This window comes from Amblyraja radiata, chromosome 9 (assembly GCF_010909765.2).
Source record: "Amblyraja radiata isolate CabotCenter1 chromosome 9, sAmbRad1.1.pri, whole genome shotgun sequence".
Classification (NCBI taxonomy): domain Eukaryota; kingdom Metazoa; phylum Chordata; class Chondrichthyes; order Rajiformes; family Rajidae; genus Amblyraja; species Amblyraja radiata.
This window is the reverse complement of record NC_045964.1, coordinates 5,673,673-5,690,348: the sequence shown is the minus strand read 5'-3', so window position 1 is coordinate 5,690,348 and position 16,676 is coordinate 5,673,673. Positions and strand designations below refer to the sequence as shown.

Sequence of the window (16,676 nt, the reverse complement as noted above, 5' to 3'; positions counted from 1 at the left end):
AATGCTAGTATGAATGTTTATGAGTTCAAACTATAACGTTTTATGTTATCGTTAATACTATCCACAGTTTAACAAGTTATTTTATGTTAGACGATATATATATATGAGATTTATGTCTAGATATAATTTTATTTAATCTACAAATTCCACAGCACTTTTGTTAGCTTCCATTGTATCCTGACCCAAATTCCTCTCCTTTATCAAGTTCACCTTCACTTACCCATAGTGAATTTAATCAATGATCACCAATTCGACAGCTGTATTAGTCCATGCTCAAGAACGGCATGTCCTTCATGAATTGGAAGTATTTCTGATGCCAGTCTTGGAATGAAGTGGTGGTGTTGCAATGGGGAGGTATTGCAAACTCCAGGCTGTAGGTAGGCAGCATTCAATCACACAAGGGGAAGCTCTGCTGTGCAGCTACAGTTCTAGCTGCTGCCCCACAGCTTCAGTCCCTCTGCTACTCACACACTTTCCCTGATGGCCTTCCTCCACCTTCCAAAGACTTACTGGCATGTTAATTTGCAAATGCAGACTGCCACCAGTGTTAGTGGTCGAAAGGAGAATTGGGGGGGGAAATTGATGGGCATGTGAGAGGGAATAGGTTACAGAGAGATAAATGGGGCACATGGAACCCATAAGAAGTTCTGAGAGCCAGCAAAGATTCAATGGGACAAATAGCCTCCTCCTTTATTATATGAGAATATAAAAGTATGAAGCATTGTTAAATCAGAAGTAATTGGAGCTCCCTCTACACAAGTGAGTACTTGAAGACAACATTTGGACTCCAACATTTTGAATCCCTGTCTGATATAAATTTGCCAATATCTGTAAAGGACAAATGTCAAATACCTTTAACATACATGTTTGAAAATATACAGTTCCTTTAGGCAAATAAAGATACTAAACCTAAGAATAACCAATGGAAAATTAACTCGCTTTTATAACATCTGATCTGCTTGAACATGGATATTTGTTGGTGCTGGGCAAAAGAAAAATGTAGCAAAAATACCAGATGTTTTTGCTTTGTTAATCACTTAAATATACTTTTGTGTAAACGTGCATTACAAAATGAACAAAAGTTTGATAATGGTAAACATTTGCTGCATAAAGTTAGCATAGAATCATGACTGCAGAGATATAGATCAAATTAAAGTACAGGTTATGCAAATTAAAGTTAAAAATGATAGAAATTAAATTTCAGATTATTTCTGATAAGTTATTGAATAAATGATGGACTTCTGCATTTCTGCGAGGTAGTTCAGTGGTGATAAAACAATAAACCCATTCAGTGGCTTTTCCAAAGACTTTTTTTAAATTCAGTTTAAAAAATTGAATATAACGTAAGAAAGCAAATTCAATGCTAACATCTATTTCAAGAGGGCTTATATACAAAAACAGGGATGCAATGCTGAGGCGCTGGTCAGGCTGCATTTAGAATATTGTGAGCCATTTTGAGCACCATATTTCTAAGGCAGAAATAGATAGATTGTTGATTAGTACGGGTATCTGAGGTTATGGGGAGAAGGCAGGAGAATGGGGTTAGGAGGGAGAGACAGATCAGCCATGATTGAATGGCGGAGTAGACTTGATGGGCCGAATGGCTTAATTCTACTATTTCTTACGATTAAAAGAGAAAAATGTTATCACAGGGACAAGTGATCTGTCAGCCAGACAAATAAACATTCCATAACATTCACATCTGGACTCAATGGGAGACAAGAAAGCTCAACTGTTCATGACCCACCAGCATTAACCAGATGCCCCTCCTGCGGTGCCTTTTATATACAGCTGCTCCTCGACCTACGATGGGGTTACGTTCCGATAAATCCATCGTAAATCGTCAATATTGTAAATCGAAAAGGCATTTAATACAATGTGTTCCCTGCCGCTGCCCAGCGTTTGCACTGTCGTAAAGTCAAAATATATCGTACGTCAAAGCATCGTAAATCGGGGAGCATCTGTGTAGTTATTGTACACATTAACTCAACGGTCAAAGCTAAAGCAGCAGCTGCAACAGGAACCATGCAACCTGATTACTGCGCAAGGGGGCAATTCTTTGGGAAGCGAACCAAAATGTCACACACGTGACCAGATGGCGTCACATAAAGTAATACATTAAAATTTCTGCGTAAGAGATCAATCTTATTCATTGCTATTTTCCTACCTACAGAACTATAGTGCATGTCTGCTAAAGATATGAACATTTTAGCTTTTTTTAAATTCAGTTTGTAAGATAAAACTGAGTTATGGGGAAAAAATGGTTCTGTATTTGACCTCTGACCCTAAACAAATATTGTCAGCATAACAAATATTTCACTTGATAAACTTCAAAAAAATAAATAAAAAAGAATCATGTACACAGCACAAAACAATATACCTGTAATGCTTTCAGAATTAGAATTAGTATTCCACAACTTTTCATATTTTTGGTCACACGCGTGACTAAGAATGAGCCAAGGGGGAAAAATATTACAACAATACAAGGATATTCGACCAGACAGAAAAGCAGATGACATATCCAGAGGGCCGAATACCACTGCCAGTGGCTGTAAAAACATGTCATTAACGCGTGCTTGTGCAGTTGATACAACAACACATAAATTATTATTACACTAGGATTCCACTTTTTTATTTTGGATACGCTCGTGTCAAAGAGTAAAACCAACTTGGTGATTTATTTCACGGTAAACATTCCTAACGGCGACTTTTCCGTCTGATGTGGAGAACATGAATGTCTTCACTTCTGTATTCCTCATCTTGCTTGTCCAGTGGGATCTCTTCTATTTCAAAATCAGTCTGCAAAAGCTGATGTGGAACAAGGGATGCTGGAAGTTATTCAATTGAAGGGCGAGAGCCTTTCCCACAAATCTCATTTCACCTTTCCAGTCCACACATACTATATATCCCAATGACCAGCGTGATGGTCCCAGCACCTTGGCAGTAGACCACCCAGCATTACATATTCAACATTAACTTTCACATCCAGCCACTCAAGCAAGCCAACACATTACAGGGAGAAAACAGAGCAAATCATGAACAAAAATATGCTATTATTCAGCTTTGCCCATCTAACAAAAGATTTTTGCAAGACCACAGTGCCCTCCATAATGTCTGGGACAAAGACCCATCATTTATTTATTTGCCTCTGTACTCCACAATTTGAGATTTATAATAGAAAAAAAATCGGTTTCTTTTTCCCGCCCGACATCAATCTGAAGAAGGGCCTCGACCCGAAACATCGCCTATTCCTTCTCTCCATAAATGCTGCCTCACCCGCTGAGTTTCTCCAGCATTTTTGTCTACCATCGATTTTTCCAGCATCTGCAGTTCCTTCTTAAACATGTGGTTAAAGTGCACATTGTCAGATATTATTAAAGGGTATTTTTTTATCCATTTTGGTTTCACCATGTAGAAATTACAGCTGTGTTTATACATAGTCCCCCCATTTCAGTGCACCATAATGTTTGGGACACCTGGCTTCACAGGTGTTTGTAATTGCTCAGGTGTGTTTAAATGCCTCCTAATGCAGGTATAAGAGAGCTCTCAGCCCCTAGTCTTTCCTCCAGTCTTTCCATCACCTTTGGAAACTTTTATTGCTGTTAATCAACATGAGGACCAAAGTTGTGCCAATGAAATTCAAGGAAGCCATTATGAGACTGAGAAATAAAAATAGAACTGTTAGAGACATCAGCCAAACCTTAGGCTTACCAAAATCAACTGTTTGGAACACCATTAAGAAGAAAGAGAGCATTGGTGAGCTTACTAATCACAAAGGGACTGGCAGGCCAAGGAATGACAGAAGAATTCTGTCTATAATAAAGAATGCTGATGACAGAAGAATTCTCTCTATAATAAAGAAAAATCCCCCAACACCTGTCCGACAGATCAGAAACACTCCTCAGGAGTCAGGTGTGGATTTGTCAATGACCACTGTCCGCAGAAGACTTCTTGAACAGAAATACAGAGGCTGCACTGCAAGATGCAAACCACTGGTTAGCTGCAAAAATAGGATGGCCATAGGTTACAGTTTGCCAAGAAGTACTTAAAAGAGCAACCACAGTTGTGGACAGATGAGATAAAGATTAACTTATATCAGTGATGGCAAGAGCAAAGTATGGAGGAGTGAAGAAACTGCCCAAGATCCAAAGCATACCACCTCATCTGTGAAACATGGTGGTGGGGGTGTTATGGGCCTGGGCATGTATGGCTGCTGAAGGTACTGGCTCACTTATCTTCATTGATGATACAACTGCTGATGGTGGTAGCATAATGAATTCTGAAGTGTATAGACACATCCTATCTGCTCAAGTTCAAACAAATGCCTCAAAACTCATTGGCCGGCGGTTCATTCTACAGCAAGACAATGATCCAAGATCCCAAACATACTGCTAAAGCAACAAAGGAGTTTTTCAAAGCTAAAAAAAATGGTCAATTCTTGAGTGGCCAAGGCAATCACCCGATCTGAACCCAATTGAGCATGCCTTTTATATGCTGAAGAGAAAACTGAAGGGGACTAGTCCCCAAAACAAGCATAAGCTAAAGATGGCTGCAATACAGGCCTGGCAGAGCATCACCAGAGAAGACACCCAGCAACTTAGGCTGTGGGCCGAGGTGCTTTTTCATTTCATTTTGTGAACCAAGTCACGTATCTACCTGCGTTTTTAACATGTTGTGTAAAAATATTAGATAGATCATACCTGAAACTCGTCAAGAACAAAACCTGCGCATATTTTTAAAATATGAGAAAAGCCTCAAATTTTACGAGTAGTAATTGTCCAATCAAAGCACGTTTGACATTGTATTGTACGCCAATTGATCAATCGTGTGCTGTGTTTCAGGCTAGCTAGACAGGGAGACAAGTCATGGGACCAGTGAAACATTGTGAATCAACTGGAACTGAAAGGTAAGATCTAAAGTCTGAAATTATGAAAATTCATCTGTATGGACTTCAATTAATTTAATTTCAATCTCTTATTATGTGAAAAATTTGATCTGGAGGCTGAAGTTGAGGACTTGAACTTTGTCTATATTGAACAAATTAAATTAAAAGTTGTCACTAATGCCAGCTTGTTGAAGTCAATTAAGTCTTCTTTAACATCTAATCTCGGAGCTGCCTGCAATCATTTACCAAGAAAAAATGCTCTGATCCGCGGGGCCTATGTTGAACATGTTGAAGCCGCGGCCGATTCGGGAACTCGGAGTGTGTTTGGATCATCTCCGCGCGGGGGGGGGGGGGGGGGGGGGGCATGAGATGTTTTTTCTAGTTATTCTTTAGTCTCTGCCCCTCCACTCTTCAGAGCCCCATGCACATTCACACACAAAAGTGTTTTGTGTGGACATGCACTGTAGGCTGTAATATATGGTTTAAATAGACCTCAGCAAGGAATTACAGAATGGGTCACAAAAGTTAAATTCTAGACACTTTTTCGATGCTCGGCCCACAGCCTAACTGGTGATGTCCATGAATCGCAGACTTCAAGCAGTCATTGCATGCAAAGGATATGCAACAAAATACTAAACATGACTACTTTCATTTACATGACATTGCTGTGTCCCAAACATTATGGTGCCCTGAAATGGGGGGACTATGTATAAACATGGCTAATTTCTACATGTTGAAACCAAAATATATTAAAATCTGACAATGTGAATTTTAACCACATGTGTTTTTTTTCTATTACAAATCTCTAAGTACAGAGTACAGAGGCAAATAAATAAATGGTCTTTGTCCCAAACATTACTGTATATCTCAGAATCATCATTTTCTGCAGTCATCCATTTAACTTTCCTGCTCCCCGCTCTTAATGTGTAGGAAGGAACTGCAGAAGCTGGTTTAAACCGAAGATAGACACAAAATGCTGGAGTAACTCAGCGGGACAGGCAGGTTCTCTGGAGAAAAGGAATAGGTGACGTTTCGGGTCGAGACCCTTCTTCAGACTGAGAGATTGGGGAAAGAGAAACGAGAAATATAGACGGTGATGTAGAGAGAGGTAGAACAAATGAATGAAAGATATGTAAAAAAGTAACGATGATAATGGAAGCAGGCCATTGTCAGCTGTGTTCTAGGTGAAAACCAGTACATTGAGACTCAACAAGACGACTTTGAAGCTTGTATGACTTGGGTGGGGCAGGGGATGGAGAGAGGGGGTGCAAGGGTTACTTGAAGTTAGATAAATCAATATTCATACCACTGGATTGTAAGGTGCCCAAGCGAAATATGAGATGAACTATAACTGGATTTTGGTTAAAGCCTTAACATGGTCCTGAATGCGAACCATTCGTAATCAGAGAGAAGTTCATGTTGAATGTAAAGCAAACCAGCTCTGCATCTTTAATAATATAATAACAATTAACTATGACCATGCAATCACTTCTCAAGCTCCTCAACGATTTAAGTTCATTTTCCTATAATTATATATATAATCCACATCATATTGCTGTGCTTTCACCTGACAAAATCTGGTCAGAACAATCAGAATGGCTAAAACTGAGATAGCTCAATGTTTTAATTATAAATATTGGGTTTCTTCCCAACAAGTTCGAGGTTGTCAATACCTCAATCGATTCAAGCTACCTTAAGATTAGCGTCATCCGATGAAATAAATGAAACAATAGTTCCAAAGCAAAACCTACCTCAAAAAAAAGCTTTTCGACTTTAGGGTTGTTTCCCATTGTCCTCTCTTCATAGCTTAATATGATGCAGGTCTTGTTTCCTGAAAGATCTTTAATCGTTCTCAGCAATGGCTCTAAGGACTGCAAGGCCAACGCATGGATTAACCCACAATATGGAGAACGCAACTATTGTTTACATAAACCCAACACTACACAAGGACTGGCTGAAAGCTATTGTAAGGGGCAGTGCATTACACAATTTAAGTTATCTTACAAATGGTTAACTAAGGCAAAAATATTAAATTTAACTATCTTATAACAAGGTCTACAAACCTGACATATTTATGGAAACAAGGCATAATTTGATACAAAATTAAAATTCCCATTTTGTTAAAATGTTAGTAGAAGACAGTTTGTAATCTTCTCTGCCCATTGCATTTTTCTAATGTGTTTAAATTGTATTTGCACTACAGGAGGCTCTGCAGAGGGTAGTGAGGGGAGCAGAGAGGATCATTGGCGTCCCCCTACCCTCGATACAAGAACTGTTCCAGAGCCGCTGTCTGAAAAAAGCTCTGAGAATAGCTAAGGACAAACTGCACCCCCTCCACACACACCTGGATCTCCTGCCATCAGCCAAGAGATACCATAGCTTCAAAGCCCGGACTACCAGACTGCTAAACAGCTTCCTGCCACAGGCTGTGAGGCTGCGAGGCTGCTAAACAGTCACTCCACCTGATTCTGCGGCTTTGCACTGACAATTTAATAACTCTGGCACTGGCCACTCAAATCAGCTGCCCTGGGCATTTTAATTACTGTTTTTACTGTATTTTAATGTTGCAGTTTTACCTGCTTTTAACTATTTATACTGTCATCAGGGACTGGATTGTTTTTACTGTTATTATGTGTGAAATGTTTAAGTTTGATGTGCGATGCTCCGGTATTCCCTGGGAAACGTCTTCTCATTTTGCACTGTACAACTGTTGCTTTGCAAGATGACAATAAAGGTTGATTTGATTGATTGATTGATTGATTGAAAGAGCAGCATTATTAAATGCACACCACGGGTGCAAGATTCAAGATACTATTATACGTAAGAACAAGAACAACTTAAGTTTCCTGTAAAAATATTTCTTATTGTAATAAAAGTCAGATACATTAGTTCATGAAAACCATTAGCACACACCTGTTCATAATAAATACAATCTGCCACAAGGATGTAATCTGGGTCAGATGGAAGGTCTGTGATAGTCTCACCCCTGCAAAACATGACATACAGAAACATTAACACGGCAGTTGTACAGAAAAAAAGCATCACTCAGCCCTCAAGCACCTCAGCCCTATCCCACTCGATGCACTGCTCCCTGACTACATTAAAATCTCACTGTCCCGACAATGTTTGGTGGTAGCACGGTGGCGCTGCAGTAGAGCTACTGTCTTGCAGTGCCAGAGGCCCCGGTTCGAGCCCGACTACGGGTGCTTGTCTGTACGTTCTCCCTGTGACCTGCATGGGTTTTTTGGCTTGGTATAAATGTAAATTATCCCTAGTGTGTGCAGGGTAGTGTTAATGTGCGGGGATCCCTAGGTGGGCCGAAAGGGCCTGTTTCCGTGCTGTATCTCTAAATTAAAACTAATTTACAATGTTAGGAGCAGAAGTTGGAAGCTAAAAATTCAAAACACCATTCTACATGGGATATCGCAAACGGCGTGCAACTAAACTATTCGACTCACCAATCTCTTGAAACAGAGGCCAACATTTTAATTTCATTTTTCCAGTTCATACCATTATTAGGTCATAAGGGATAGGAACTTCTTTACTCAGAGAGTGGTAGCTGTGTGGAATGAGCTTCCAGTGGAAGTGGTGGAGGCAGGTTCGATTTTATCATTTAAAAATAAATTGGATAGGTATATGGACGGGAAAGGAATAGAGGGTTATGGTCTGAGTGCAGGTAGATGGGACTAAGGGAGAATAAGTGTTCGGCACGGACTAGAAGGGCCGAGATGGCCTGTTTCCGAGCTGTAATTGTTATATGGTTATAGGAGTAGAATTAGGCCATTCGGCATATCAAGCCTACTCTGCAATTCAATCATGGCTGATCTATCTCTCCCTCCTTACCCCATTCGCCTGCCTTCTCCCCATAACCCACCGACACCCGCACTAATCAAGAATCTGTCAATCTCCGCCTTAAAAATATCCATTGACTTGGCCTGCACAGCCTTCTTTGGCAATGAATTCCACAGATTCACCACCCTCTGACTAAAGACATTTCTCCTTATCTCCTTCCTAAAATAACTCACAAAATGAAAAAGAAATACTTTATTTGTAAGGTGCAGAATTCACAAACACTTAAAAACCCAACCAGAGGAAGATTAACACTTCAACTCAAAAATGCCATCCACAACAGAACTAACGATAATTCCACTTTCATAAGTTCTAGGAGAAGAACAGGGCATGATAGAAATCTTTAGATATTCTGCTTTTAGGAGTTATGCAGGAAAATGGCGCTGGTGTAAAAAATCAGCCATGATCGCATTAAATGGTGGAGCAGGTCATATGATAATAAGGTCATAAGTGATAGGAGCAGAATTAGGCCATTTGGCCCATCGATTCCACTCCGCCATTCAATCAAGGCAGATCTTTTCTTTCTCCCCTCAACCCCATTCTCCTGTCTTCTTCTCATAACCCCCGACACTCTTACTAATCAAGAATCTGCCAATCTCTTCCTTAAAAATATCCATTGACTTGGCCTCCACAGACGTCTGTGGGAATGAATTCCATGGATTCACCACCCTCTGACTAAAGAAATTCCTCATCTCTTTTCTAAAGGTACGTCCTTTTATTCTGAGGCTATGGCCTCTGGTCCTAGACTCTCCCACTAGTGGAAACATCCTCTCCACACTCACTGTGTCCAGGCGTTTCATTATTAGGTGACGTTTCAACGAGGTCTCCCCTCATCCTTCTAAATTCCAGCGAGTACAGGCCCAGTGCTGTCAAATGCTCATCATATGTTAACCCAATCATTCCTGGGGTCATTCTCCTAAACCTCCTCTGGACCCTCTCCAACACCAGCACATCCCTCCTCAGATATTGGGCCTAAAACCGCTCACAATTCTCCACAAATGCGGTCTGACCAAGGTCACTTGAACACACCAAACGCAGTGTAGTTAAAAAGTAATGGCATAATGTTTGGCATAGCAATGGCATGAAGCAGTGATCAATGAAGGGGTTCATTCTAACAGAACTTTCACTTTAACAGCTATTTAACTTATAGGCCAGCCTTTGCAAACAAATGCTTACTCTTTCTTGTCTCCAGTCATCATTTACATAGCATTCCATATACAAAACACGATATACAAAATCCAAGAAATTACATTTTGATTCCCAATGTTGTTCTGTATTTGCTTTGATTATTCAATACAATCAAGACACTTGAATGGCTCACATTGCAGCTTCTGAGCCTATTCCAAGGGATTCTATTCGAGGGTCTACTCTAAAAGATTATTCTAAAGAATTCCACTGTTGGTTTGCACATGGGAGAATAAAAGCACCATTGAACTATTGGATCACCATGGCTACCAATCCAGTACATTAAACAAAGGTTTAAATTAGGCCTTCACCGTAGCAATTTCAATGTAAAAGATTCAAAATTGTATGAAAGGGCAAAATGTATTTTGCTTGATCCCATCACTTTCAATTAACTTTTTCTGAAATCCCAAAGGATGCAACTAATTGTGGCTGAACAGCAGCAACCGAAAGTCAAGATATTCGTTTTCATTCTCTTTGGTACTTTGTTCCCGCCTTTCTTAAGCCTGGTTAATTATAGGAAGATGCCAATGATAGACACAAAATGCTGGAGTAACAGTGGGATAGGCAGCATCTCTAGAGAGAAGGAAGGGGAGACAATAGACAATAGGGGGGTTTCACGGCAGTCGGGTCACGACCCATGACCCGTACTGTTGCTACGCTACTCCAAATAGATTACACGCGATGAACTGCAGATAGGTACTTACCATTGTTTCCAGCGTAGCGGGCCCGTTAAAACCCGCCGAAAATGTCAATTTTTGCGCTGTAAATGAGTATGGAAATCGGGATAAGCGTGTGAGACATTTAGCCTACTCCAGAATTCCAAAAGTGAGGAGAAATGACGGTAGATAGAAGTGAGAGCTGAAGGGACAACAACAGACAGAGTGCTTAGCGAACATTGGCCGTTTGCTCACTGCATTTCATCAACTAAGGCATTATTTGTGTTTTTTCTGGATTTCTTTGGCATCTAAAAAGTTTCAGAAGTGATAAATCTGGCTGTAAAATTTTTAAATCGCCCATGGTTCCCAAGTGGGTTTTCACATACAAAATGAAAACGCATCTGAAGAAAAATTTACAGCCAGATTGATCACTTCTGAGACTTTTTAGATACCAAAGGAATCAAGAAAAAACACAAATAATGCCTTACGGTTGATGAAATGCAGTGAGCAAATGCATAATTCCCATTTTCAATTACGATTTCTGCACGGCCAATGTTTACCAAGCACTTTAGCTGCTGTTGTCCCTTCAGTTCTCGCTTCTCTTTACCTTCATTTCGCTTCACTTTTGGAATTCTAAAGTTGGGTACATGTCTCTCACACTTACCCCGACTACCACAATTTTTTTCAGCGTAAAACTTCAACATTTTGGCGGTTTTTAACAGGTAGGAAAGTACGCGTTTCTTGCATTAATAACATATAGTGACGGATGTCCTCCAGATGGATTGAGCGGCTCCATGCGTCAAGCCCTATGACCCAGTGACCTTACGTGCAACCCCCCTCTAGGTGCAGGAGTAGGCCATTTGGCCCTTCGAGCCAGCACCGCCATTCAATGTGATCATGGCTGATCATCCCCAATCAGTACCCCGTTCCTGCCTTCTCCCCATATCCCCTGACTCCACTATTTTTAAGAGCCCCATCAAGCTCTTTCTTGAAAGCATCCAGAGAACCTGCCTCCACTGCCCTCTGAGGCAGAGAATTACAGATTCACCACTCTCTGTGAGAAAAAGTGTTTCATTGTCTCCGTTCTAAATGGCTTACTCCTTATTCTTAAACTGCGGCCCCTGGTTCTGGACTCCCCCAACATCGGGACCATGTTACATGCCTGTAGCGTGTCCAAGCCCTTAACAATCTTATATGTTTCAATGAGATGCCCTCTCATCCTTCTAAACTCCAGAGTGTACAAGCCCAGCTGCTCCATTCTCTCAGCATATGACAGGAGGAGCCATCTTGGGGAACGGCTGCTAACCAGCAGCCGTCCGTTTAATTCATTTTCCCCCCCAGTTTTTAGTTAGTTTTGTTCGTCGTTTTTTCGGAGAAATGGACTTCTTATTGTGGGGGGAAGGAGGTAACCTTACTTCTAGGTCCCTACCTGGTCGGTGAGGCAGCTTTTTCTCTGGGCTGCCCGTCGACCCGTCCTCGTGGCCTACCAGCGGGCTTGGAGCGCCGTTTCCTGGTGGGGACCGCCCAGCACCTCGGCTTCGGTGGCGGCACAGCGCTGGAGCGCCATCGCGGAGCGGGCGATGCCTTGCCTGGGTCGCCGCGCTGGAGCTCCGGTGAGCTGGACTGCCGAGAGCAACACCTCCGGGCTGCGGGTCTGCGGCGCCGACATTAACATCGGGGGCCTGGGAGCTCCAACTCGGTGCGTCCTTGTCGGCTTCGGAAGCCGACAATCCCCTGCTAGGAAGCGGCCGTTCCAGGTGGCCCAGCCGCTGTGAGGACTCTCCCGATGCCGGGGCAAGACCACCCGGCCAGAACGGCCAGGAACATCGGGCCTCCGTTGAGGCAACAGCGGTGGCCTTAATAGGCCTGACTTTTGGGAGAACTGGGGTTGGGGACTGGACTTTTGTGCCTTCCCCCACAGTGGTAACCACTGTGGGGGGATGATTTTTCTGTGTGTAAGGTACTTTGTTAGTCTGTGTCCAAGATGGCTGTCGGAAGAGAGAGTGGACGCTGGCGCGCTTTAGCTGCCGCTGCTCTCTCTTCACATTGTGTTTTTTTTTATTTTGTGTCTTTGGAGCGGTTTCTATCTTTAATTTGTGTATTGATGATGTCCTTATTATTTATTTTTCTCCGACTATATGTTGTTTTTTCTCTTCTGTTTAATCTTTGTAAGGTGACCTTGAGATTTGAAAGGCTCCCGAAAATAAAATTTATTATTATTATTATTATTAGTCCCGCCAACCCGCCAACCAATGGCGTTTCAGGTTGAGTCTGAAGAAGGGTCTCGACCTGAAACGTCACCCATTCCTTCTATCCAGAGATGCTGCCCGTCCCACTGAGTTACTCCAGGATTTTGTGTCCATCTGCCAGGTTAATTATTTTGAATAATCAACTCTAAAAAAATTGTGGATCTAATGAAAGCGGCGTCATTGAAGTTGAAGTAGGAGCAACTTAAACTTTTATTCTGAATGGGCCAAAGCTGTCAAATGGCTGAAAATCATTATAAATGTTAAAGTCAAACAAGTACAAACCATTTAAGTACCTTGGCTTGGATAGAACCAGTGACCAAGTGCTTGTTATCATTGATGTTTACGTTGAGTAAATCTTGCAACTCTTCAAGATCTGTGACTGTGACATTTGCCCTGAAAAAAGACATATGTTTATACTTAAACATATGTGATCTTGTTTATCCGCTTTGCACAACCACAAACTAACAAATAGGATTCCATTCATTCTGCCATAACAACAAAATGCATGAAGCAAAACAAATGGCTACAGCTCACTTTAATTTTTTGATTATTAACAGTTTGGACATATTTTGTACATTATTTTTATATCACAGCAAGATACATCTAGCAATGGCACATTTAAAATGTAAGTGAAAAAGTAAGCTTTTAAACAGTGAAAGAGGTGGAAGTGGGAAAAGTTAACAAAACTAAGAGGGAGTTAGATGTGGCCCTTGTGGCTAAGGGGATCAGAGGGTATGGAGAGAAGGCAGGTACGGGATACTGAGTTGGATGATCAGCCATGATCATATTGAATGGCGGTGCAGGCTCGAAGGGCCGAATGGCCTACTCCTGCACCTAATTTCTATGTTTCTATGTTTCTAAAAGGAGTTCCCAAGGATTGCACCATCAGTGAAGCCTTGGAATCTGGGTGAAGATAGGGTGGGATAAGGATTCCAGAGCAGGAAATGCCTACCGGTGGAGTAGTTCAGCGGGTCAGGCAGCATCTCTGGAGAAAAGGAATTGGTGATGTTTCGGATCGAGACCCTTCTTCAGCCTGAGAGTCAGGGGAAAGGTAAACGAGTGATGTAGAACAAATTAATGAAAGATGTGCAAAAAAAGTAACAACGATAAAGCAAACAAACAGGCCATTCGTTGTTAGCTGTCAGCTAAGTGAGAACGAGAAGAGAATGAGATTCAACAGACGACTTTGAAGCCGGTGCAACTTCAGTGGGGGGGGGGAGGGAATGTAAGGGTTAATTGAATGGCGGAGTGGACTCGATGGGCTGAACGGCTTAGTTCTACTCCAACAACTTGTGAATATTGACTTCTCTAACTTCATGGAGTCACAGAGTGATAGTGTGGAAACAGGCCCTTCGGCCCAACTTGCCCAAACCGGTAAACAATAATAATAATAATAAACTTTATTACGGACTTGAGGTCCAGACAAGGGGCAACATTACATTTAAAAAAATGCATTGCATATTATAGCAATGTTACAAAATTTTGAGATTTTAAAAATCAAGTCTGTAATTTATCCCATCAGATAAAGCATAAAAATAAGTTTAATTTGACACCTAATTCACTTTCATATCTCAAGTATTTAAAAAGTTATGGCCATTTTCATACTGGGAAATGAGCATCTTGTTCCCTATTGATTTTCTATGGACATAACAAAAAAGCTGTGATCGTGAACAGTCAAAAGCCCATAACTTTCTTAAAAATTAAGAGAACTGAATGAAATTTTCAGTTATCATAGATTGAAGCATTCTGAAACAAATATAAAATAATCTTACTTGGATGACCTGAAATTAAAGCATATAATTAGTTAGTTACCTAATTGTAGCTAATTTCAGACTTCAATTACTAGATCTAAACATCTATCCATTTCTTAATAAATGATTAACATTTTTAAATAGCCTAAATGTCCAAATAATATTCACAAATAATTCACAATAAAACATGATTTTTAAATCTCATTTACATTAATTTATAGGCCAAATGGAAGGAATTTAGTGTTTAATTGCTGTAAATAAATGCCCATTTAAATCAGCTTTCCAGTGGGTCCCTGTGGAACGCGCTGGTTTAGAACGTTCACATTGCGGTAGATTTGTGCCTCAAATGCCGAGAAAAATACTGCGCGATATAATGGGGCCAAATTGAGCTACTCGCAATAGTAAACTTTGTATAAAGGGTTCTTTAGAAGCCCTTTTTAATGTAAAAATATACAACCTAACTTCTGCTATTTGCTTTATGAGACCCAGCGGTTGGTGACGGTCGCGGGTTTAAAGATTGATTTTTAAACTACTATAACTATTATTCAAGGCCTTTAAACCTAATAATAGCTTTTGCGACGGGGTCTTCCAGCGATTTTTCGTTAATAATTAACTAGGCTGAACATTTTCGATTGGAACAGCTTAGAGAAAATCGCGTTTTAAACCCGCCCCCTCTAAACGGCGCCAAAATCGCGCACACCCACAACGGAAGATTTTCAAGGACGCTTCAGGTAGGCTTTGCAACATACCTACATATTAAATATCATAAAGTACATATAAAATCTTAGTATATCACTATAAAAGCATCATAAATTATATATTTTTAAAAACCACAATACATAAGTTAAAAATCCAGATTAAAAGAATGATCAATGTCCTACAACGAGACAACAATACCAGTGTCTCCACAGCTGGGATTCGTAGCGTGTAGTGCTAACCCTTATGTTTGGCAAGGCCACAATAATTACATTTTTAGAGTCATTTATCCTGCAAATGAATTTATACATGTGGTGTCCCAACAATGTCCCAGCTACACTAGTCTTGGTCCGATGGTCATGAGTATTGAGGACAGCTGCAGATGAAGTTGACTAAGATGATGATGATGAGTACTCTATCATACATACTATCATGGCCAGAGGAGGTAGTCGAGGTTGGGATTATTTAGCAGCCACTTGTACAGGGTGCATGTGTGGGAGAGGTTGCAGGGCCGGGCCGGGCCGGCACTCACCCGAGTGAGGCGGCCATCAGCCCCACCAGCCCGGTGCCGGCGCCCAGCTCCACGACCACGGGCCGGGCGCCGCCGCCGCCACCATCCGCGCTCCCGTCGCCCAGCCGCGGCCACGCGCGCTCCAGGTACTTGGCGAGCACGAGCGCCGCGTCCCACACCACGGCCCCCACCCCGCCCACGGCGCGCTGCCGCAGCCGCAATGGCGACCCGGCTCGCCGCTCCACCGGGCGCACGAAGCACTCCGTCATAACCAACCGCCACCGCCCGTGCCCGTGCCGCCGGCGCCTCACGGAGACCACGGTGTGGGGGAGGGGGCGGCCTCACTGCGGCTGCGCCAACGGGGGGGGAGAGAATGTGTGTGAGACGGCCTCACTGCGGCTGCGCCAACGGTGTGTGTGTGAGCCTCACTACGGCTGCGCCAACGAGGTGTGTGTGTGTGTGTGTGAGACGGCCTCACTGCGACTGCGCTAAGGCTGGCCGAGGAGTTCTCACTGCGGCTGCGCCAACTGTGTGTGTGTGTGTGTGTGAGACGGCCTCACTGCGGCTGCGCCAGGGCTGGCCGAGAAGGTCTCACTGCGGCTGCGCCAAGTAGGGTCAGGGCGGCCTCAGTGCGGCTGCGCCAACGATGTGGGGGGGGGGGACGGGTGGCCGGAGGGGACCTCAGTGCGGCTGCGCCAAGGGCTCGGCACAGTGGACGGGGCCAGCGCCCCCCCCCCCCCGGGCAGTGGAGGGGACGGTCGCCACCCCTCCCATTGCTGGGCGACTGGCTTCATGAGCCGGGTATTTGTCACCCTTTGGTATCACAAATCCTCATGGGACACTTGACACAATATAGGGAGGCTGCACGGCAGTCGGGTCACGAACCATGACCTG

General features: G+C 42.5%; 1 protein-coding gene across 1 annotated transcript; it reads right to left on the bottom strand.

Moving 5' to 3' along the window:
- Positions 1–2,604: 2,604 nt before the first annotated feature.
- vcpkmt (valosin containing protein lysine methyltransferase) lies at positions 2,605–16,085 on the bottom strand. Its single transcript, XM_033026568.1, has 5 exons — positions 15,804–16,085; positions 13,107–13,217; positions 7,799–7,871; positions 6,637–6,756; positions 2,605–2,808 (listed from the first exon to the last, which is right to left on the bottom strand). Exons 1-5 carry the CDS (start codon positions 16,049–16,051, stop codon positions 2,698–2,700), a joined length of 663 nt encoding a protein of 220 aa, XP_032882459.1. The 5' UTR covers positions 16,052–16,085; the 3' UTR covers positions 2,605–2,697.
- Positions 16,086–16,676: the final 591 nt, after the last annotated feature.